The following is a 23,631-nucleotide window of genomic DNA, read 5'->3' on the forward strand; positions in this document are numbered from 1 at the left end:
CTAAAGTGAGAGGTGAGGGGTCACTAAGTTACGGTGGCCGAGAGAGCTCAACATAAATTAAGAAATCACATGCAAACTACCCCCCCCCCCCCCAAAAAAAAACATTAACAAGGGGAAAACGTAGAAACCTCAGAGAGAGCCACATGTGAGGATCCCTCTCCCAGCATGAACAGAAGGACAGCAGACACCGTTTGTAACTGAGAACAACAACAACATATCACTTAATCTTTTTATTTCAGCACTTTAGCTCTTTAACTCATCAGGGGGTCTGGTGTCGTGTTGGAATTCTAGGCTTCTTGAAAAAGGCTGCATAACAACATCTGGAGCAGAATCTAATTATTAAACGTATTATTTACAACTGCAGATTTACTATGGTACAACATAGCTGTTGATATGGAGGTAAAATTAAAGCTTCTATTACATTCTTAAGTTTAGAAGCTTCCATGTTGCGTAAATAAGGACTATTTTTAATATTTCTCAGCCCCATTATCAACTGTGAGACAACATGTAATTGTAAATGTTGATTTATAAGTAAAAGTCTGCAGGTGTCAATGTTATTAATCAGTTTATGGATACTGGTCCACGTGTCCTGCAGCCTTTTTCAAGAAGTGGTTTAACCTTCCATTGGAGGGGTGTCCCTGGTGAAGAACAGAATAGAATATCTTGTACTAGAGAATACATCTTACCCGGAAAATAAAATCATATAACATGTCCATAATTTACATCTCATCACATTATGGGATATGTTGCACATCTAGAAATTCTCAATAACTTGGATGAAACCTCTCAAAAATATATGAATTCAATAATACACTAATTGATTATTCATAGACCCTTTCCAGAAATTGTGTCCTGATTCTTCAATACGGGGGGTGTCACAAAGATGACTCTTTGGACTGTAAAGCAATTTAAGTAATTTTATTTTTTGTGATTCAGAATATAAACCTATTACTTTTAGGTTTTTCTTTCACAGCGTTGTGTAGTTTCCAGTTGTACATGAGGATTCAGTTGAGATGAATTGCATCGATCTGGCAGATTCGTTTATAGATGTGATCTCGAGGAAAATCAAACCTTGTCTTTGAGTGGCGGTCTGAGGAGGCACAGTCGTCTCCGTGTTCCCGTCCTGACTGCTGGTTATCTGGGTCTGAGCTCCACTGATCCCAATATCGGTGACAGGGCGAGAAGACGCAGGAAAGTGGGAGAGATAGGGCGAGCTATAAATTACGGCTGTGAACATCTCTGACAACTGGGAAAACAAGCTCACCTCACACAGCTCCCTGATTTATTGATGATGAAATGCTGGAACTCACATTCATCTCAGGCTTTGCTGCTGAATTTAAGAATTTTAATCCTTTTTAAATGTTGTGAATGTTTCTTAAGTGACATGTTTATGACTTTTCATAGCTTTAAGATGGTAAAAACATGTTGTTTATTTCATTAGGGATAGTTTAGACTCTTACTGGGCAGTTTATTCACAATCATTACTTTATGCATGAGATGTTAAATGTAGGGAATTTGTGTTCATTTTAAAATTTTGTGCTGTGGTGTGTTGTCATCTCCACTCTCCTTCATTCACTAAATCAAAGAGCCTGATCCAGTAGTGGTAATCACATCCAATGGTTCTCTTCACTTTCTTTTTCCAGAGCATCCTAGAGATAACATAAATTCATAATGCATTCCTTAACCCTAAAATCTAATTTTCATTCAAATATACTCTGTGGAGGTGAAGGTGCTCTCTCCGCCCCTTCACCTCCACATACTCATTCAAGTATTTTCCATAAGACGAGACAAAATGTGCTTTTTCAAAAAAAGGTGCTCACTCATGGTCTACAACCCAAATGTAATCACACAAAAAATCAGTGTTTTTTAATAATTGTATTATTATTATAATTAGAAAGATCTTCAGAGGAACCAAACCCAGATCTTTACCACTTTAAAGACCTAATTTATAATTCAAAAAGTGTACAATGGCATATTTGCATACTTAAATGGCTATTTTTTCAACCAGATACTGTATTTTGATTTGTTGTAGAAGGTCTTATAATCTACTTCAGTGTGTCCCACTGAACCAAATCAAGCACAGTGTGTTTTCACTCACACAGTCCTGAATAGATTGGGTATACAATGAAGTAATGTATGTAGGAGGGACCAAAGATGTGCAGAACCTTTAACATATAGGCATGTATAATGTGAAGAGTTTACAGACATATGTGATGAAAACAAACTTCTCACAGGTGACTCAGTTTTCCGTGGTAATATTTGTAGAGTGAAAAGCAAAGGGATGAATAACTTTAACCTTCAAAAGGCCTCTGAAGTCCTCAAATTCAATCTAACTTCTATTTTCAAACCCTAAATACACTCAGATCATGTGACCTTGCCTCAACACACACACACACATACACACACACACACACACACAAACACACACACACACACACCCTCAGTGCACAGTAACCCACCCAATTAGGTGGAGTGAGGAACACCTGCGCTGGTCAGCAGGGCTCTGCAGAAGAGTTCATTACGCTGCACATAGCCACACACACGCAGAGTAATGGTTTCACCCCTGACTGTGTGGGTATGTGCACAAAATAACTCAACAACACATGGACAGATTTTCGCCAAGCTTGGTGAGCATATTACTTGGAAGGATATCTCTAGATCAGTTAAAGGTCAAAGATCAAGTTCGATTAAAATATGGAACGAAAACCACACAACCAATAGTCCAAGGTATCTCCTCAAATATTAGTGCTATACAGATTACTTAACCTTATAGAAATAGAATAATAATAGTGTTGTCAGGACAAACACACACACACACGTACATGCTCAGTGATGGCCTCCCATCTCTGCAGCTGGCTCTGCTCTTCAGTCAGTCCAGCTTGTCACGACTGAAATAGTAACACTGATCCCTGACATGAAGTCCTCCTTCAGGACACTGCTGAACTGTTAATGAGAGAGACAGAACAAGACAAAAGGACGAGGGAGACATAATGAATCAAAGGCAGCAGTGAAACGAGGTCATGCACATGTTTGATCTAAATCTTGCCCCCTCTCTTTGAACAGCTCTGTCCTGGGGTGGTGAAGTCCTGACACAACTGGATGCAACGATTCAATTCGAGTTCAATTTCAGGTCTGGAGATGATGAGGCCGGGGAGGTACCTGGCTCTGGCCTGTCAATCACTGAGAGGAGGACTGAAAAAAAAGATATAAAGAGTCACTTCTTTTGTCGAGATAAGCAGTTAAGCAGTCACCACAGTTATTGCAGTTCATCTTGAGGGGAACATAAATCTTATGATAATTCATCCAGCAATTGTTGAGGCATTTTCCTGAAAACTATAAATGTCAAGATGATGGTGTTACTACGGGAAAAATCATGTGAACATCAAAGTGAAGCAGGGATCATCCTCTGGGGCCCATGACTGTCCCTGCAGAACGTCATGGCAACACCTTCTGTAGGTGTTGATATATTGGACCAGTTTTCTGATTCTCCTCTATCTTCACCCTGTGTTGGTCCTGTGGACATTTTGTGAATCTCTGTGAGATTTTATTGCTGCTGTTTCTGGAATAATTGAGTTTATATGAGCTCCCTCGAGCTGTAAGGAAATGATCATTTTACAGTGTGAACATCGTCTGTTTTTTTTTTCACATCATTTTCCAGATTTCTGTCTCTTTTGTTTATGTTGCCACTTCCCCTTTGCCTACAGAAACATTAATACATTATAAGAAGACTAATTCATGTGATATTAGTCATGAATACAGATAATGGTGGTAAATTTAGGCTATTTGGCTTTTATCAAGAGAGACAGTATTAATGACAACATGTCAGATAGTGTCTCAGAATGAGTTTGAAATTTGAGGAAGGATCCAAAAGTCATTCTTTCATTCTGTCGTTGATTTAGCAAATTGTTTACAGTGTTTTATCTCGATTCATTCGATTAGAGTTAATGTGTGTTGTACAAATGTGTTTATCTAAAAAATCAATGTTGGTTAATACAAAGATTGCACAAAAAGCAGCACAATATACCAATATTATGGAAAGTATTTCATATTTCATACTTCTATACCTTATTCACATTGCTGAGTAAAATACATTTCTATCAAGAGTCTTATAATAACAGATGTTTCTATTTGTGTGTGTGTGTGTGTGTGTGTGTGTGTGTGTGTGTGTGTGTGTGTGTGTGTGTGTGTGTGTGTGTGTGTGTGTGTGTGTGTGTGCATGTGTGGCAATAGATCAAGCACGTACAGTCCCAGTGGTGTTTGTTTTAAATGAGCAAGTGTCCTCACAAGCACATTAACGGGCAGAGCTGCCAAAGACCGTTGGCCCAGCAGGAAATATATTTCACAATTATGGACTTTTGTGTTTTTTCTATTACATGACCCTCACCGGACTGGAGAGAGAGCACTTTGTCTTTTTTATTGCCAATTATAGGTGTCCAAAAGCACACTGAGCTGAAATAAAGAGAGAACAATCAGCCGGATGGAGGAATAGAATGAGACTTGCAAGAAAAAGAGGGCAACTGACAGGTATACATGCTCAGACTGCAAGAGCGGGAAAGACAGGAGGTTGAAAGACAGTGTTTAAACTCACAGTGAGTGTGATGTTGCCGCAGATGGAGGCCAAAAAACCAATAAGCATCAGAAGAGCTGTTAGACTCCTCACACTCTCGCTGCACTTCAGTCCCTGGGAGCCTGATTAGACACAAAATAGTCCACAGCATGTTCGCTGCCGATTCAGTTTATATTTTAAATCATCTGGTGGAGCTTGTGGAGTTCAGACTTTGAGTAACAGGAGATTACAGACCTGCTGCAAAACCATTTGACCAGAATTCAGCCTCATTTACTTTTCTCAAATGATAAAATGTCTGAACGTGCAAACAAACTTCTTACTATCGTCTTTTTTCCAGACAACTTTATTCATTGATGGTTATTGTGACGTAGAGAGGATATCAACAAATAAGGTAAAACATGTTTCAGAGACAAAATAGCAACTCTGTCTCTAGTGGATAAGACATGGACCAAACTAAAAGTCAAAGAATGTGTTAAATTAGTTTTCTGAAAAATTATTTGGTTGAGTATGGATGGAACCATGATGCCGGGGCATCATCCCACATCGCTGTGCAGACTCTGGATCCATCTTTATTTACAAGCTGTTGTCTGGTGAAAATCTCAAAACACCTGATGTCAGACGAAGATGACACAAGTTAAAGATGTTTGTAAAAATCTTTCCAAAGTTTAATATAATCACAGCTGTATTTTCCCTCATTATGTATGTGCTGAATCACAAAGTGGCATAAAAAGGAAATGTCAAGAACAAATACCTTGGTTGTTGTTATGTACAAGAGTAAATGTACACACTTGTGATCTTTGCTACATGAACACATAAAACACTGTGGCTGTGTTGGAGGACAGGCCTGTTCCCTCCAGGTGCTGGCTCCTCTGTGAACCCCTGCAGACAGCTTTGGTTTTTTTCACTCTCTCCTCTGTGGTCTGCAGTGTCCTTGTTAACGCTCTCGCTTTGTCTCTCTTTATGGCGGAACTCCTCCGCTCCCTAAAGGCTTTGGTGTCTCCTCTCTCTTCCGAGCAGCAATATTTCTCCTTGAAATTAAATTTGTTTCCGCCGGTTGATTTATTGAGCCACGTCCCTCTGCCCGCAACACTGCAGCAGTGTTAAACAAATGTCCTGGGAGAAATGCTGCACTACACCCACCAGCCGACCCCAGAAACAAATTAGTGTTTTGTTGAGTGTTTTCTGAACAAAAGAGGAGACAAATCATTTCAGGTTTTTCTTCTGTGTGTTGGATTTCAGTTTAGTGCTTCTGTTTTGTCATTGTCAAACTGCCACATATAACATTGCACAATCCCAGTTGTATATTCACCCTTCTGATGGCTCTGATTCTAGGAATGACAGATTTTGGGCAGCTGTGGAGAGCTCAGGGGGCGAGGGCGGGTCGTCCACTGATCAGATAGTTGGTGGTTTGATCCCCTGCTCCTCTAGTTGTCCCTGACTCCTGTCCTGGCAGTGTGTTGTAGCGCTGAGTTGATGTGGTTTGTACTTTAAAGCTCGTGGTCAATAAGCCTGAAAAAGAACTATATAAATACAATCCCTTTACCATCTACCATTACAGATGCCTCATACATGACATCATGTGAGAATGTGACGTGCAAAAGACCAGAAAACTTTTAAAAATGCTCATAGAAGCAGCTGCCTGTTATTTTTTTAATGAAATACCAAACTCTGAATCAGTACAGACGCTCTGACGATAAGAATTTGTGGCCATGTGCAAACACAAATTTTCTCTCTCTGAAACATTCTCAGAGATAAACAACGCCACAGTCCTCCTCTGCTTTAATTAGTTTTGGTCTGAATAATAAAACCTCGTGAAGTACAAGAGCTGACAGTGGCTGTGGGAATAAGCTGCCAAGGAAAAAATAATAAATGGGACATGTCGAAAAAAAACAACAACAAGTTGACAGTTTTTTGGAGCCACAGAGTGGGCATCTGGTGTGTGTGTGTGTGTGTGTGTGTGTGTGTGTGTGTGTGTGTGTGTGTGTGTGCGTCTGTGTGTTGTGGTGTAGAGGTGATATTGTTGCAGCTGCTCTACTAACGAAGAGAATACAAATAACCCTCAACAAATGCATGCATGCATGTGCTACACCAAAAAATGCTGAATCACACTTTTTAGTCCTTCATCTTTGCCAAGGAACTTTGCTCATTTAACAGTAAATAACACTGAACTGGCAAATGTTTGTTCATCTAATCTGATCCGGCAGCCTATCAATGGTTTGGCTTTACGATATTGCACCATCTGTATTTCCAAGATTTGTCAAATAGGAGGCCGATCTGTCTGGAAGATTTGCGCAATCTGTACTTTACGTTCTCTTCTCTTGGTACACAAATTGCTCTATAAAACACCCAGAGGGCAGAGAGAGAGAAGGAGAATCTGTGATGTCCTGCAGGTTGACAGCCATAATGAGCCTCATCAAACCCACAGGTAAGCTCCACTTACACAGCGTGCAGAAGTGATGTGTGTTTGTCGGGTCCGTTTGCATGTGCGCTAATCTTTTTAGTCAAATCTTTTTACCCTCTGCTAACCGTCCAACAAGGTGCCAGAGTCCACGTCCTGCTCTCTGTTTTAATCGGCCTGTTGGTTTTTGGAGCCGTCGCTCAGGCCGCAGACAGTCCAGAGGATGAACTGGTCACCCTGAGGCTGAGATTCGACTCTCTGAAGGATCGCTACAGACTCCTGTGTGAAAATTATTCCGACCTGGCGAACAACTGTTCAGCACCAGGTACTGTGCTCCTCTCTTCCAGGCTCCAGCAGATAGATGACAGTTAGTTCAGCTTTAGTTTGGACTCATAGGTCCATGTCTGTCTGAAATATAAAATAATATACAGGACAAAATGCAGCATAAATATATAAAAACACAATCTTCACACTCATGGATTCAAAAACATGTGGTTTGCACTTCTCCAGCTAGATAATCTTGAGCAAAATATTGAATGCATCCTTTTATGCCACCCAAAGCTTTTTCAGTTTTGCATGACTATAGCTAAAGAATAATTTGTGCACAGAAAAACAATCATTTGTTGATATACATTGTTCGCACACACATGTTCTGGATCTTTCCGTTAAACTAACTTGTCTGATCATTTCCTTTTTTCTCTTTCCTCACAGTGCTCAACTGCTCTGAGTGTCCTGCAGGGTGGTTTCAGGTGGCGGATCAGTGCTTCCAAATCAGCACTGACAGACAGGACTGGTTGACCAGTGCAAATATCTGTGCACTAGGAGGCAGGCATCTTGCCATTTTGAACACAATGGCACAGCACGTACGTGTTACTGTGAACTGCTTATGCTTTTTTATTCTGCATTTCTATCTATTTGTTCTAAAAAAGGTTTAACATTTGATTGGAACACCTTTTAGGAAGCTGTGGAAAAAGAGAGCAGAAGGATTGGAGGGTTTTACACACACTACTGGATTGGACTGACTGACGTAGAGAAAGAGGGAGAATGGAAATGGGTGGACAACTCAACACTTGAAAACCCGTAAGTTTGAAATGATTCAAATGCTGTTTCTATACTAACAAGCAGCTGTGTTATGGGTTTAATGACTTAAGACCTTAAGCAGCTGCAACATTTGCAAATCTACAGAGAGAGAGCTGTAGGAGTTATAGACTTATGATGAAGGCCTTGGTTTAGGTATCCCACACTTAGAGAGATATCATATATTTCACATGGTGAAAAAATGGCAGTTACTATATTAAATTTTTAAGCAATGTGATCCCACTCTCTTGTAATATATCAGAAACACCCAAAGGGAATTTCTTTGTATCTGACACAAACGTTCTCTTGGACTCAAGTTTGACCTGATTAGATGGTGAAGGTTATTGTGACCTCCCACAATCATTGTTTGCCTTGTGAACACGTTATCCTCAGAACGCCTCAAGAGAATCCTTTCAAATTTGTCAAAAAATCTTAACTCAGACTCGTGGATTACCTGAGTAGATTTTAGTGGTCATAGGTCAAAGGTCATGGTCATGATGGATTCACAAAACATGTGTTTGACCTCTTCAACATGATATCTCAAGTCTGACTTTATGGCCAGTTGTAAGAATAACTGATTAGATTTTAATGGTCAAAGGTCAAGTGACCTCATATGAATCTGGAAAAAAATGCATGTAGACTGAAACTGCTCTGAATCTCAGAGGCCTACAACTGCAGGGCACTAATTCTTTCTATTTCAATCTTTTTCTCTCCCCCAAATTTGAAGATCTTGGAACATCCTGAAATCAGAGCCAGACAACAACCTGTCCGATGGGCCTAAGGGCGAGGACTGTGCTGTGGTGGACAGCCGCTCTCAGAGCTGGTACGATGTTCCCTGCTCCTACAAGTATCCTCGGATCTGTCAGATGGCTGCCACCCCACTCCACTGACACCAACCTTCACCCCCATCTCCAGTCATATGCAGGGTCACTCATGAAAGAGGCTGATTTACTCAGGACCCTGTTTTATTTTAAGTAATAAAGTATAATTTTCTGCTACAAATACAAGAAATGTGTACATATTTATTGTAGCAAGTAACCAAGCTTTTCAATGGAGCATCATAAAGAATATACATTAAAAAAAATACTGAAATAATACTAAATATACTAATTCCAACATTAGAAATGTAATCAAGTGAAATTAAACAGCCACTAGAATCATAAAACAATGACATAAATTGAATTGAATATTAGATTCGTTAAGGAATTAAACACAATCCAACCAGGTTTATATATACAACTGTAAAATACGTTTATTTTTTCTGAGTCTCATCTGGCATCTCAGCGATGACTGAACTCTGATTCAAACTTTCAGACCTTCGTCTCTCACAGCGAACACAGCTTCACAGTTTAGTAGATAGGACAGAAAAATCCATCTTATCTGGACAGAAATTCAATCGGTGGTCGTGTCCTGTTCTCTCCCCCTCTCTCTGGGAGATATCATGTTCTGTAGAATCCTTTGGGCTTGGGGCTGAAACAGAGAGTCACAGGTTTCTGTTTGAGCGACAATAGGTGAAATTTAAATGCTTATTTTATTGGTGCATCTTCATTAAAACACCCTATGGCTGCAATTGTTCTTCAAAATTTCAGTTGAGAGTTAGTGAGTGTAAATGTGAGTGTAAATGTGAGTTTGGAGCCATTTCATCAGTCCAGGAAATGGTTAGTACGTACTTTTTGCATCGGCAGAGTTGGTGCCTGAGGTATCTCTTCTGTCAACCACAAAGTGAAACAGACATAGAGAGATTGAGAGTTAACTTTATAATACCACACTAAAGGCCCATTGTGCTTTAACGGAAAAAGATATAGAAATTATTTGACTGTACACGTCTGCGTCTGTGGAGGATGAGAGCGAGGATGAGGAGGAGGAGGATCACGATGACTGAAGCGATGCATGCGATCACCAGCATCCACACATTCAGTTTGGTTTCTGCAAACAACAGAGAAGGACAGTCTTCAAACAGGATACAGTAGAGAATGCACCGTGTAAACTCAACCTTCTGTAGTTTAAAAAATGTGGCCACGAGGTCACGTTGATGTTATGTTTCCTGCTCCGCTCTCACTGCCTATCCTCACCGATCGTCAAAGTTATCACGGCCGACGTAAGCTGCTTTTCCTCCTGGTACAGCGTACAACTCCAATTCCCTCCATTGTCCGTGCTCACTTCTGGGACGGTGAGATGGGTGGGGTGCAGTTGAGATTTCAGAGATGGCAGGGATGTTTTTTTAGGTGGGGACCACTGGAGATGGAGGTCAGAGGGCAGCGGGCGGCCAACGCTGCACGTCAGGTTGAGCTGCTGGCCAGAGAGGATGTTTTCTCCCGGGGAGGAGATGACTGGGGAAGAAGGGAAGAAATAATTTGTCGTTATGCTTTTATAGTTGTGCTTATAGTTGTGCTTTTTGAAGCTGAGGTCTTTTGAATCTGACCGAGGGTATTGTTAATATCAATAATCATAATATGTTTAAGAAATATAGACACATCTCATTATATAACAGCATCATTGTCCCACCAACACTTCACATAACGTTAACATCTAAATAAAACAAATAACAGGAACATATAGAGGCTCAGTTTTAATGAACCTCCAGGATCGTTTGCATTGATTCTCTGTGGGGATCGATCCAGGGGATGAGGTGGGAGTGGTCCTCTGTTTTTCTTATTATTCATATTTATATTTTTTTCTACATTATGTAATGTTTTGTGTGTGTTTGTTTGTATTTTCACGTTTCTTTGGGAAAAATGTAACTATGGAAAATATGAGCAGAAAAAAAAATCTGAACATTGACTTGTTGACTGTGGGAAAACCAACAATTTGTTAAATTATCAATTATCAATTAAATCATTATAATTATCATGTCAAACTGTAACTGGTTAATGACCATAAATGAATTACATTTAATTTAAAAAGTCACATTTTTTACAAGCTTTTTCCCTGACACCTAATACACCAAGGCCTGATGGGAAACCGTATGATTCTTAATACCTAAATAACATTAAGAAAAAATATTTTTAACTCAACACATTTACCTTTATAATTAGTTTAAACTGTGAAAGGTAATATTTCCAAGTGGTCTCATGTTGTTTCTTCTAACTGGCTTGGACACCACTTTACAAAGCAAAGCTGAGTTGTGTTAAATAAAAAAAATAAGCTCCCAGTCAAATCACAAATCAACAGTCTTTTAAACACGTGCAAAATTGAATTTGGTCTGGTAGGTGGAGGTAAATCCCCAAAAACAAACGCTGCAGCTGAGATCATGGTACAACATGGTCCGAGAGCAAATGAATTAATCCATCAGATCAGAGGACTTTAGGGAAAAAAACTTAAAATGACAAATGTTAAATGCTCAGAACACACAGTCCAATTAAAACATGTTGTTTTATAACGTTCCTCTGGCAGAGGGACTGCTCGTTATACTCTATTAGAACAAGTGGAGCCAGACTAGTGCATTAACCAATGAATTAGAATAGTGTCACACAGGGACATTTTCAAATAAACTCTGCAGACAGATTAAACACTCGCATGGTGCAATAGAGCAGAAGCAGAGAGGTGGCAAATGAGTAATTGTGTCCGACTTTGTCTTGAATGACAATTAGAAGGACGCAAACAAACGTGATGTCAAATAAAATAAACGAGGACGCCGCGATGATAATGAACGAGCAAACAAAATTTCACTTGACAGATGTGAGGGTAACACAGAGCTGGGCTTGTGCCGAGCAATTCGTTTAGACTTACTTTGCAACACCTGCACGTGTATTGTCCTGTTCAGGGTCACGCCATTTTCAAATTTCATAGTGCACACGTAGTCTCCTCCGTCTTCTACTCTGCCCAGTTTTCTGGTCAGATCCAGATTTCCTGTTTTGGGGTCTTGTGCAGGACTCAGTTCTCTGTCTTGTTCTCGGGTCCAGCTCAGTGTATCTTTCAGTGAGAGGGAGAAGAGCCTCTGAGCGCCATCAGAATCGAGGCCTGAAGATGTTTCGGGGAAGAATTGCCAGTGAACTTCCTGCACACCCTTAGCTTTGATCTGTAGCCAGGAGATTTGAGTAGGAATCGAACAGGGGATGGTGATGGGTGAGGATGTAGACGTGTATTGAGGAAGTGAAGGAGCTGGAGAAAGGTCTAAGTAAGGAGGAAACAAGAAATAAAGTTGTAATCGGAATGAGGGTTGACTTCTGCGAAATTCAAACTAGTGCTTTCACAGTAACTCACCAATAACAGTTACATCTATTTTGACCTGCTTTTTTTTTGCCACAACACAGGTCCACTTGCCATGGTGTTGGTTTGTGATTCTCACATCGACTGTTCCCTTTGTGTCATTCATTATCTCTCCTCTGGGATTCATCCAGTAGATCTCAGGCTTCTCGCTACTCTCTACATCGCAGGACAGAGTCAGAGATTGTCCAGGCAGCAGAGGACCGACTGGGTTCAAACTCACTGGGACAGAATTTAAGGAGAGCAAAAAACTTTAGGCTTTAATCAGGTAATCTCACCAGAATTTCAATTATTTAATGAGTAGGAAATCGTGATTTTAGCTCCACTACATAGGCTAGAATTAAACAAAGCATCTGCCTCTGGAGTCTGTTTAAAACAACATAAAGTATAAAAGCCCTCTTCTGGGTGAACAACTTTATTTTCACTCTTACCCTTGATTTCGATAAGTGTGATGGGTTTGATATCCAAAATTGGATCCTTTGAGGTAATTTTACAAAAGTACTCCCCAAAGTTTTCTGGTTGGATTTGTTTGATGACCAGTGAGACATCAGATATGGCCAACTTATTCCAGGATGTAGCTGCAAGGCAAGAAATAATGATTTTTACTATCAGAAGCCCCTGAAATTAAGAGCAGTCGATGGTACAAATAGGTTATTATACCTATGAATAAGTCAATGCATTGTTTACCATTAGTGAGGAACTGTCCCCCCAAGTGATTGAGCCAGGCAAGTTGAGGGCCGTCCTGTTTACCAAAACTCCAGTACACATATTTATATGACTTGATTTCCACTTGAGGCTTTAGGGTGACCTTCTCTCCTACCTGAGCATAAACCACCTCACTGGCACCTAAGAGAATGAGAGGGATGTCATGTGTTGAGAAATATCCTGCCCCAAATTGAAATAAACCAATCAGTCGGAATCAGGACATCGAACCTGATGTTGAGACGAGCGCAGCGAAGAGAATGAGGACAAACTTCTCCATCACAGTCACAGGTCTGAAAACAGGTTTAGAAACAGGTTTAGAAACATGTTCATATAGATTCCTAATCATAATGATAATCTACATGTCACCTGTTGTAGATGCAACACAAATCTAAATGTTTTATATTTAAATGACATCACTAAATTGTAATGAAATTTAAATAAATATCACGCAAGCTTTGGTCTATTTGCTGATTTCTTTGTTAATCCAGTTAAATAAGCAACACAACAGTCAAGACAAGAGACCATCACAAAATCGCAAGATACGTCTGACGTGTGAAACCTCCAAGGTTTAAAATGTGTGTGCTAAGCTTTCTTATTTTTAGATTATGATCCAGTTTTAATAATAACTGTAAATTGCGTGTTGTCAAATTTATTTTTAAATGGTTTATAGACATTAAAGTTGTAAGAATCTTTAAGCAGTTTGTGCTCAGTAATAGGGCAATTAGACAATTATACACAATTGTGTGTCGTCTGCGTAGCATTACATTTTCCACCATGTTAGGGTATATTTTGGTGAACAAGGAGCACGTAGAGCCAAAACAACGTATTATAGATGATTCAAGATTATTTTTCCTAAGAAGGGATCTGATTAAGGCAGTCACTAAACACTTTTTTTAAAAATTGTATAGACAAATTTACAAAAGCAGCTATTTGAAAAAATATATTATTTTACTGTAGATATATCCTTGCTCTTATCATTTTGCATGCTATACTATATGAAATTTCGCTGCTGAGTGAAACCACTCAGCAGGAAGCAGAGAGGGGTCTGTGGTGGTCTCAGATTTAGAGATTTAAGAAGATAAAAGAAGAGAAGTTCAGAGAGTTGAGAGTAGGCGGCCTGTGGTGGGCTTTGGATGAAAAGACACAGACAAATGTTAAAGGGAAGACAGTCACAGCGTACGCTGGGTTGTGGTGGGCCTTGATTCAGCTAAGATTCTTATCCCACCCCACCCCACCCCACCCCACCCCTGCCTCTCACACCTCCTCTCTTCCTCTGCTGTTCCACGAAAGACGGATCTCTCCACGCTTAAACAGAGAAAAAAAAAGAGACCACAGCGCCGGCAGTACAGATATACTGTGGTTTAAGATAGATGTTTCTCTTCTTCTTTCCCTGTACCGCTCCCTCACCTCCCTGCCCCCACACTTCTTTTATTTCTCCATGGTGAACACAGTATGTCATGAATGTGCACAAAAATCGTTTCAAAGAAGAACCCTTAAACAATTTATAGATTCAATTAAAGTTTTAACCAGTCCCCCTTCAAAATAAAAATTGAATGAACAAATTTAAAAAACAACTGAAGCCCAACTTTATATACTGCTTTATTTGAGTCGAAGATAAAGTAACGTCTGATCAAGTATTTAAGTTGCGATGTTGACCGACAGGGACTCAATGTTTCCAGATCTTATGTCACTGCAAGATGAAATCAAATATTTATGTTGTACTATTTAACGCATTACACTGTATAAATATGTGAAGGGGCACAATCAGTGTTTGCATCTGGTTCTTAAAGATAACATAACAAGAATCGCTAAAGAAATATATGAATTAAAAAAAAGGAAAGTATATGCTTTGCGTCTTTTGAGTATTTTTTTTTAGACATTAATATCTGAGGTGATGTGTGTATCAAAGAGAAAAGTCTCAGAGCAAATGGTTTATGTAAGTTTCAAGTATAATATGATAAGATCAAGGATTTGAAACACATGAATATGATCCATATGTCAAACTGTCAGATTGAAGCGATGAAAGAAAATAAATTACGTGGCATCATTTATTATAACTGCGATAACACACCACACCTGTGGAGCTGTAACCCAGAAACAAGTCAGACGATGGTGTCTGTCGTCAGGATGGAGGGTGAGGAGAGGGGGAGGGCCAAACCCAGGGGAGAGGTGAGTGGGGGGAGGAGGAGACAAAGAGAAAAATGAAAAAGCAAGAGAAGAACTAGTCGAATATATTTTGATATCTGTTTTGTTTTTTTTACTCTTTAAAGTCCTGCAGGATAAGTTGAGCATCTTCTTACTTTTTTGAAGTTCCCTCCTCAATAATTTATGTTTTGAAAGCTGCAGTTTGAACGAAGATCTTTTTTTATTCTTTTTAAGAAAATGTGAATGCGACGATATAGTTTTTCAGAGTGTATCTCTGAATATTCATATTGTTTGTAAAAGTCAATTTAAAATGAAATTCATTTTATTTATTATGATAGAATCCAAGTGTAGATTTATAATTTGTAAAGTTGTATCTATAGCGGTTGACCTCTTTGTGGCGGTCAGCTGCCCAGCGCAAAGCGACTGAAGATGTTTGACAAACTATAAAGAAAGAAAGAAGAGATTTAACAAAAGCAACAATGAGTTTGTAATGACAATTTTATAAAAATCTATTTTCAAGATATTTGTTGTTTTTTCATTTATGTTTAAGACTTCAGTGTTTCCCATCAGTTTTATTCAAAGTGTTTTATTGGTGCGTACTGTTGATCCATTCATCTTGTCTTGTAGCTGCATTAGAAAATAAACATAAAACTCTCTGAGACATTTCAGCCCCGCTGGGTCTGCTCTTAATGATTATGCTGTTGATTCAAAATCAGTATCAGGTTGGAGAGAAAAAATAAAACAGGTGGTGTAAAGAGTAAGTGTTTTTATATTATCAGTTATATGAACATTAAGCTAAAAAGATTTAAAATAAAGTCATTATACTTACGATCGTCGTCGCTGAGATGTCCGTCGATGTTCACTGATCTGGTGTCAGGAGGAAATGCTGAATATTTATCAAACAAACCCTTTTTAGAGCTGTTGCACCTCCCTCACCACCGATTGGTCTAGAAAAAGAAACGCAGAGTTGTTGATCAAGGCTAAAGTCAGAATCCTGACCTTTGATTTGTTGTTACAGAGGACGAGATCACTGAACCTCTCTTTACCATCTTTAAAAAGTTAATCTTTAAATTAGGACAAAAACATACACGTTACATTAAAATATTGGAAGATTAAAAAAAACACAGCCCATCAACCGTTGAGAATGCCGCCATAATTTAACCAGCATGTTAACAGACTCACAAATAAACAACTAACCAAAGTAAATTTGTTTAAATTGTCAAAGGAGTCACTGCGTAATAACATGAATGAGTCCCACTGAACTCATTATCTTTTTTCTAGCATGTTCTAGTTCGGTCACTTTACGTCCTAATTTATTTGAATCTCTCAGTTGAATTCCCCCCTGGTGGTATATTTGTTCTGATTCAGAAACATAATTAGTGAATCACAATACAAGAACTATGAACTGCGGAAAAACCTCCCAAAAAAACAGTAAAGTAAAATTGAAAACAAATTGATTTCTTCATGCGGTAAATGAAAAATTAATTATTTTGGGGAAACTGTCATCAACACATTTCATCTTTTAGGATTTCTCTCAACTCCATGACCATTCCCTGTGCGTGGCCTCACACATTAACCTACTCTCACTGTAGACATGGTTTATTTCAAGAAAAGTGTTTTTATTAATGGTAACAATCATTTATTTCTGTTTCAAATACATTGAGACGTCTTCTATAGGAAGCAAGTAAATGCTATAGTTACGTGCGTCAGAGCAGTTTCTACTTGATGAATACGTACGAACACTGTAAAACATACTCTTCTTTCATGTGTTGAAACAACCTCTAATATATTTATATAGTTACCCACAGTATCTCCATCTTTAATTACCTCTTGATGAGTTTAAGAATTACACAACTTACTTTACCTCAGTGTTTAATAATTGGACACAATCAGCCGCTGCTTGTTAAAGCGCTCCATTAAAGCTCCATCACAATATCTCACACTGCGACTGACTGAAAACTTTAAGCACTTCTTTTTCAACACATTACCTCAGCAACCTGTGTTTGGATCTTTGATAACCAAAATAATTTGACTGGAATTCAGAAAAAAAATCTGACGGTTTCTCCATCAGATTCTGGTCTTTAGTGAGTTTTTGTTAATGAAACAAATGAAATCACACAAACAGTTGGTGGAAGAGATTTTCCCTGATGTTCTATTCTGAACTAATTAAATTAGTATTTGATGATAAAACTCAAATTAGTCAGATTAAACAAATGAGGACAGTCTGGTGCTTTAACAAACTCATACAATTTAACAGGCAACAGGTCTATTTGTTTATTTGGCTGTAATATTACACAAAATGCACAGAATCGATTTGCATGGTGCAAGTACCCATTACATTCTGATGCAGATCCAGTTGTCTTATATCCAGTTTCAAGAAGTTCAAGAACAAGACAGGCACATGTAGGAGGATAGCTCTGCCTTTACAAAGTGGAGGTATATGTTCTCAGAAACTAAATTTAACTAAATATAACCCAATACTTTAAGATATTGCTTTCAATGGACCCTGCTCCAATCATTTTTTAAAAATCAATATCTGTATTTTATGCATTTATCATAATAATGTTCAGCTTTTGCAGCAACAGATATTCCAGTTAGGTTTATGGGCCTAAAGTCTTGTTCCGTGTAAAATCAGTGTGTCAATCCTCCTGTGTCGTGTTTTGCTGAAATAAAGAAAATCAATTGTCAGTCATCCTGTGTAAAAATCTGATTACTCTCTGCAGGTTCCAGTTATTATGTCATTACTTATTGTGCACCTGTGAAACAGCCAAACATCTGCTGGTGCTTTTCCCCGAACCTGCTGTAAAGTTTCAGAAATATAACATCCGTGTATCACAGCCTGCTCGTACTGTCGTCTGAGTTTGTGTTGAACAGCTTGTTATCAACCTAACTGAGGTTTTATATAAATATATCATTACAGGAACCGTCACTGTTACAGTATCACTGGTATCATTACCTCCACCACCCCTGTGTGTTTGTTGGTTTGTAAGAAAGATTGAACAAAAGAAAAGGCTCCATTCAATTTTGATGTGGATCTAGGATTTGTTTTTTGCCAGATCAAACCTTTAAATTTCAGAAATGTTTTCAACAGTTTCCCAGGGAATAATTCATGGATCCTGAAATAATAAAATCAGGCACATTTAGGAGACTGATGTCTATGATTGTGTGAATTAAAGATGCCTGTTGGGCCTTGGCAGACGCATGTACTCTACTGAGTGACATTCTGGTTAAAGTAGTTTTATCTGTCACATCTTAAAACCGATCGCATGATTTGACAGTTTCTGAAAAGATAAAAGCAGGTGAATAAAGCTTGATTGGCAGCCACGGTCGAAATGAGGTTAATTCTTTTGTTATTTTTCAGCAAGATTTTAGAAACAGCATGAATGATACTGAAAATGACATTTAAAAGAACTGCAGGCCTGAGCTTGTCAGAAGTAGAGAGAACAAAATATTTAAAATGCAGACGAAGTGACAATGTAGAAAGCATCATAACAAAACAATACCTCTTTATTCAGAGCTGATCTGCCTGAGGACAGTTTGCTGACTACCTGCAGCTACGGGGATCTTTAAGGGACTTGAGCTGTATGAACAAGTGTCGAGGTGGTTTAGAGACGTGAACCACAACAAGGACAAAACAAACACGTTGCACACGTCTCATGTGTCTCTCTGAGGTTTTCTCCGCCTGCCTCTGTACTGCTGTCATGAAGGCCTCACACCTGCTTCTGTTCCTTCTGGGCCCCAAATGAAACCCCCCTCTGTTCGCTCCTCACAACAAAACCAAAGTTACAGCTGCCACACAGAAACATCTACTTCTAGTGGGCCTTGCTTCAATGGATATTCTCATGAAAACAACATCTGGATAGAAACCGTCACATAGAATAGATTGTAAATGTGACTGTTTCTTCCTCTCTGTGTTTTCTTGCAGAGATTTTGATGGAAAACACCTGAAAGTGAGGATTCCCTCATTAGTCACATACATAACGAGGATGTGTGTGATACCATGACTAAAAATGACAAAAAGTGTGGGCTTCTTGCAAGAATGAAGGATGATTCACTTATTTTCATATGTACCTTTTGTGCCCCCGTCCTTTGTCTGCTCCTACAGAGGGTTTCCCTGACGCTCTTCAACAATCTCATATGAACAATGTAGCTGCTTTCACGCCTTGGGTTGCATGTGAGAATGTAAATGTTCGAGTAACAGGCTCTGGGTATACTCCTGCCGGCCCTCAGGATGAAAAAGCAGAGCCAAAGACGTGGAAATCACCAAGGAAGATGTCAAGAGAGTTTTTGATGATAAGAGATGATATCATGCGTGAAAGGCAAATCTCTGGAGAAAGTCTTGACCCAATCGTACGGACATTCTCCGTAGTTAATGTCCGGAAAGGGCTTGTACGTAACTTCGGCCGTCAGGTGTCTCTCAATCATATCGATGGAAAAAGACGTGGGATCATGGGAGTTATTGTCTTCACTATTACTGATAAAAATCTATCTGACACGATTCAGGAGCAAATCATATTCACAGATGAGGTGGTGTTTTTACTGAGGTTACGCAGCTAATGGAAATAAATAGTCCTGATGTTTTACGGGTGACATACAAACAGTGGGAGGAAAAAACAGCCGACTGGCTAACAATGTGTTTTTCATGCGTCGTTGGTTAAAGCAGAGAAAGGTAGAGCTACAGGTAAAGTGGATACCACACAATTAACACGCAACCAAAGCGAAACATCAGGTTACCTTGAATAAAATTGTGGATCTTTAGGTATTTTAGTGTAGAATTGTTACATATTATAATATATAAGTGTGAAACTGAAGCAAGACAGGAAGACGAAACACCAGAGGATGTGTGAGGCCCTGAGAAGACGTGAAGACACAGTGTTCACACTGGAATGACAGTTTTGATGGTTCAGATATAAACAAAATGTCAGTGGAAATTATGTTGAAATCAAAAACGAGTGACATTCTGATCAATGACTGAAAACGTGTCTGTCATGCGGGGGACTTCATTCACGTTGCTTTTGAATGCTCAGGGTTGTGAAACAGTTGATGAAAACAGAAACGTTTCTATGTCTCTCCCACTCACCACTTCAACTCCATTGCCTGCACACACCAGAGGTTTATAGGCTATTTACTTATTTACCGTCACTGTATTGTTTGCAGCCTGCAGCGCGGATACGGAAAAATATGATTATTTTCCTTTTGGACGTAGATTTAAAGTCATTCAAAAGATGAATAGTTGTGATATCGAGTCATGTTGTGTTTTACTGGTGAGAGTCTGATGTGTGTGAAGTTATTTTTAGATTTTTATAGGAAAACAGCATCATGGCTCAGCACGAGTCGAGCAGCCAAACTGTGACTGTGAAGCTGTGATTAGGTTTAAACTAATGAGTTGAGTGATGACGATGGTTTACCGTGGAAAAACCACTGCACTGCACCTACGCACAGAGGAATGCAATGTTTGATGATCTCCATATTTACATTCCTGTAAAACATCTTATTGTCAAACAAAGCTGTCAGAAATAGACCAGTCACCAAAATAAAAAGATATAACACTTGACAGCTGTAGACTCTCTTTCCTGTAATCCTGAATAATCTAGGAAACTTTAGTTGTCAACTAACCTAACCCTTTCTTTTCTCTTGTACATTCACTTCCTCAGTATGTGGTCGGTTTAATATGTTCGTTAAAATATTTTGCATCACTGATGGAAGAAGTGGAAGTACAAGCAGGAGGGACGAACAAACACTGGTTCAGAAATTTCAGTTTCATTTTGAATGACTGTGTTTGTGTCAAACAACGAAAAACACTACTGAGTAATAGCTGTGGAAAGGGAATCCTTATTTCTCATGTGAAAACATCTCCAGAGCAACAGAGACATTTTCAGAAGAGAGTAAAACACACAAGGAGCCTGTAAGTGTGAGGAACAGTGACGTGCTGCTCGCTACTAAGACGAGAAATCATACATTTAACGACTTTTTCTTTACTGGGCAGTAAACAGCGTTACTTCATTTTGGGTCTATATTCCAACACATTGAGTTTACAGTTGTGATTTCCAGTTTTATGGTGTTATTGGGATGAAGAGTGCAGGAATCATTGCTCTTGTTTGTACAAAGTGTTTTAAATGTGAGGACGATGCAGGATAATTATCGTAAACATATACAAAAGACAAACAAGGAATCTTTGATGGCCAAACTGTTATTTTCTTACTTCAGTTATTATAAAAACTCAAAAAGGTGTTTAGTTTGTCCAGTCTGGACTAATGTAAAAAACATGTTGGCCTCCGTAGAGAGGACCCCCCTCCATGTAAATATAAAGTATTTAAATATAAAGGACCTTTTCTGGGGTAAAGAAAACTACAATTCATACAATTTAGACGAAACGAACTAGTGAAAACATCATAAGGATTATTCTACATTAAATTTCTGCTAATAGTTCCCTTTGACTTAAATCTTGGACCTTTAAGAGCAGATTCAAGAAGAAAGCCTCCAAGACAAGCAAAAGATTCATCGTTGGAGTATAATTCTGTCCGAGTATCAACAAATAACAAGTTCCTGCTGATATCTGGGAGTTGCAGATTTCAGCCGTACAATATAAATATATATAAATATATCAGGGGAATATTTGCACAGCTGTGGCTCAAGGGGTTGGGCGGTCATCCACTAACCAAAGGGTCGGTGGTTTGATCTAAGGCTCCATGCTGAAGTGTCCTTGGGCAAGAGACCGAAGCCCAAATATAAATGTGTGTGTGAATAAGTGAATGTGATGTTTTGAGTGGTTGCTAAAACTAGAGAACTCTGAATGTAAAATGGAATTTGTCAAATGCATTCAAGATACTTTATATCTTCTCGATATCTAGAGACTACTTATATATGTTATACTTTTACTATGATAAGTTAAAAATGTTAATAAAGCTGTAAAATAGTCCCTTTGGAAAACTTAAGCTATTCCCAAAAGTAAAAGAAGTTTAATCGCCTGACAAAAAAACTGAAATCACACGCAAGTCAGAAAGTAAACAAGAGACAGAGCCGACCTGATCTAAATCAGATTTATAGCATTAGTTTTTTTTCAGTTCTGTTTCTTCAGGAGCAGATGGTTGAAACCAGATGTTAAAATTAATTGAAACGGCTGAATTAGAATCCCACTGCTACGAGTTCGATGTGCCAGCGTCACGTTGAACGTTTGTGTTATTTTATGTTCAACATATTGATATAATAGATAACGAGCCATAACATTGTAATTGGTCACTTCTGGCATAATTTAGACCTTATTCATTTTACAGATTTACGGTAACAGTGCATAAGAAATGCATGAACAGAACAAGGCGTCATATTCACGCTAATAACATAAAGCCATCAATGAATGTGAAAATATCTGAAACCATGAATACTCTCTTCAGAACAATATTTGTACTGTTAATAAATATTTATGTATATATATATATATATATATATATATATATATATATATATATATATATATATTGCATCCACAAATATTAGTATTATTTCTTTTAAAAACATATTGGAAATATTACAACATATTTCAATATGTTGTAATATTTCCAAATAGAAAGACTTTGAATGGCAGTTACCATTATTTTAAAATACTTCTATCAAAGACTTAATTATTGTTAGTACAATTATTATTTAATTATTGATCTTTGCTAAAGGCTTTAACAAGCATGTGGCAGCAGAGAGGCCACAAAGCTGTAGCCCTTAGCAACAGCTGATATCAGCAGTTGACAGGAGCAACAGACAAAGAACATAAACGTTAACGTCTTCCCGGGTTCAATACAATACATACATGTATATTTTCAGAGACACAACAGTTTGTATGTTTGTCTGCTACTTGCGTTAGAGCAATAACTTTGCATCCTAACAGCGTCAATGATCTCAAAACCTGCAGCATGATGCCATTATTATTGCTCTTTAGACTTTCGGTTCAGACTTTCTGGTTCATGGAGAATCAGACCCTCAGACAACGTTGTGAAATAATCAAGGGTAATGAAATAACAAGGAAATCACACAATGTTACTGAACTTGATTCAACTCAATTGCAATTTCCAGCTGAATATCACAAGTCACTCAGCAACACTAGAAATATTCCTGCTCATCATTTTTGATTCATTGCAATCATTTGGAAAAACACAACCAACAAAGACGAGACCAGGACAAGACACAGCTTAATTTTTAAACTGCGGCCTTGAACAAGACCAGGTTTGAATGCTCCAGCCTGGATCTCTGTCAGCGGCGATGAGATTTGACGTTTTAGTTGCTATACGTAGACAAACAGATTTCTCTCCTGACTTATGTCTGTTCTGTGTAAAAACTCCCTCAAAGCAACTAAATCCAGAAGAATACTGAGTAAATATACACAAAGTGTGTTCAGGAGTACTCACATGTGATGTGTTCAGTGCAGCGATGAGTTGAGCTCTGACATTTGGTCGGCTTCATGCACTGCAGGTGTCTCACACACACACACACAGACACACACACACACACACACACACACAGGAAGTCAGGCAGCACTATGATCCAT

The 23,631-nt window shown here is 38.6% G+C and overlaps 2 protein-coding genes across 3 annotated transcripts; one reads left to right on the forward strand and one right to left on the reverse strand.

Annotated features, from left to right (window-relative positions):
- Positions 1-6,835: 6,835 nt before the first annotated feature.
- cldc1 (C-type lectin domain containing 1) lies at positions 6,836-9,053 on the forward strand. Its single transcript, XM_020093123.2, has 5 exons — positions 6,836-6,992; positions 7,105-7,290; positions 7,677-7,828; positions 7,924-8,045; positions 8,770-9,053. The coding sequence occupies exons 1-5, from the start codon at positions 6,947-6,949 to the stop codon at positions 8,930-8,932; spliced, it is 669 nt and encodes a 222-aa protein (XP_019948682.1). The 5' UTR covers positions 6,836-6,946; the 3' UTR covers positions 8,933-9,053.
- Positions 8,990-23,605, reverse strand: LOC109633355 (T-cell surface glycoprotein CD4). Of its 2 annotated transcripts, none has more exons than XM_020093150.2 (11): positions 23,492-23,605; positions 15,928-16,045; positions 13,182-13,243; positions 12,936-13,094; positions 12,680-12,826; positions 12,246-12,470; positions 11,772-12,155; positions 10,115-10,372; positions 9,865-9,968; positions 9,713-9,750; positions 8,990-9,512 (listed from the first exon to the last, which is right to left on the reverse strand). In XM_020093150.2, the coding sequence occupies exons 3-11, from the start codon at positions 13,228-13,230 to the stop codon at positions 9,482-9,484; spliced, it is 1,395 nt and encodes a 464-aa protein (XP_019948709.1). In that variant the 5' UTR covers positions 13,231-13,243; positions 15,928-16,045; positions 23,492-23,605; the 3' UTR covers positions 8,990-9,481. The 2 variants fall into 2 exon arrangements, with proteins under 2 accessions (XP_019948709.1, XP_069393754.1); XM_069537653.1 differs by lacking the exon at positions 23,492-23,605 and adding an exon at positions 18,602-18,665.
- Between the last annotated feature and the right edge of the window lie 26 nt (positions 23,606-23,631).

The sequence above is a fragment of the Paralichthys olivaceus genome, chromosome 13, assembly GCF_024713975.1.
Source record: "Paralichthys olivaceus isolate ysfri-2021 chromosome 13, ASM2471397v2, whole genome shotgun sequence".
In the NCBI taxonomy this organism is placed as follows: domain Eukaryota; kingdom Metazoa; phylum Chordata; class Actinopteri; order Pleuronectiformes; family Paralichthyidae; genus Paralichthys; species Paralichthys olivaceus.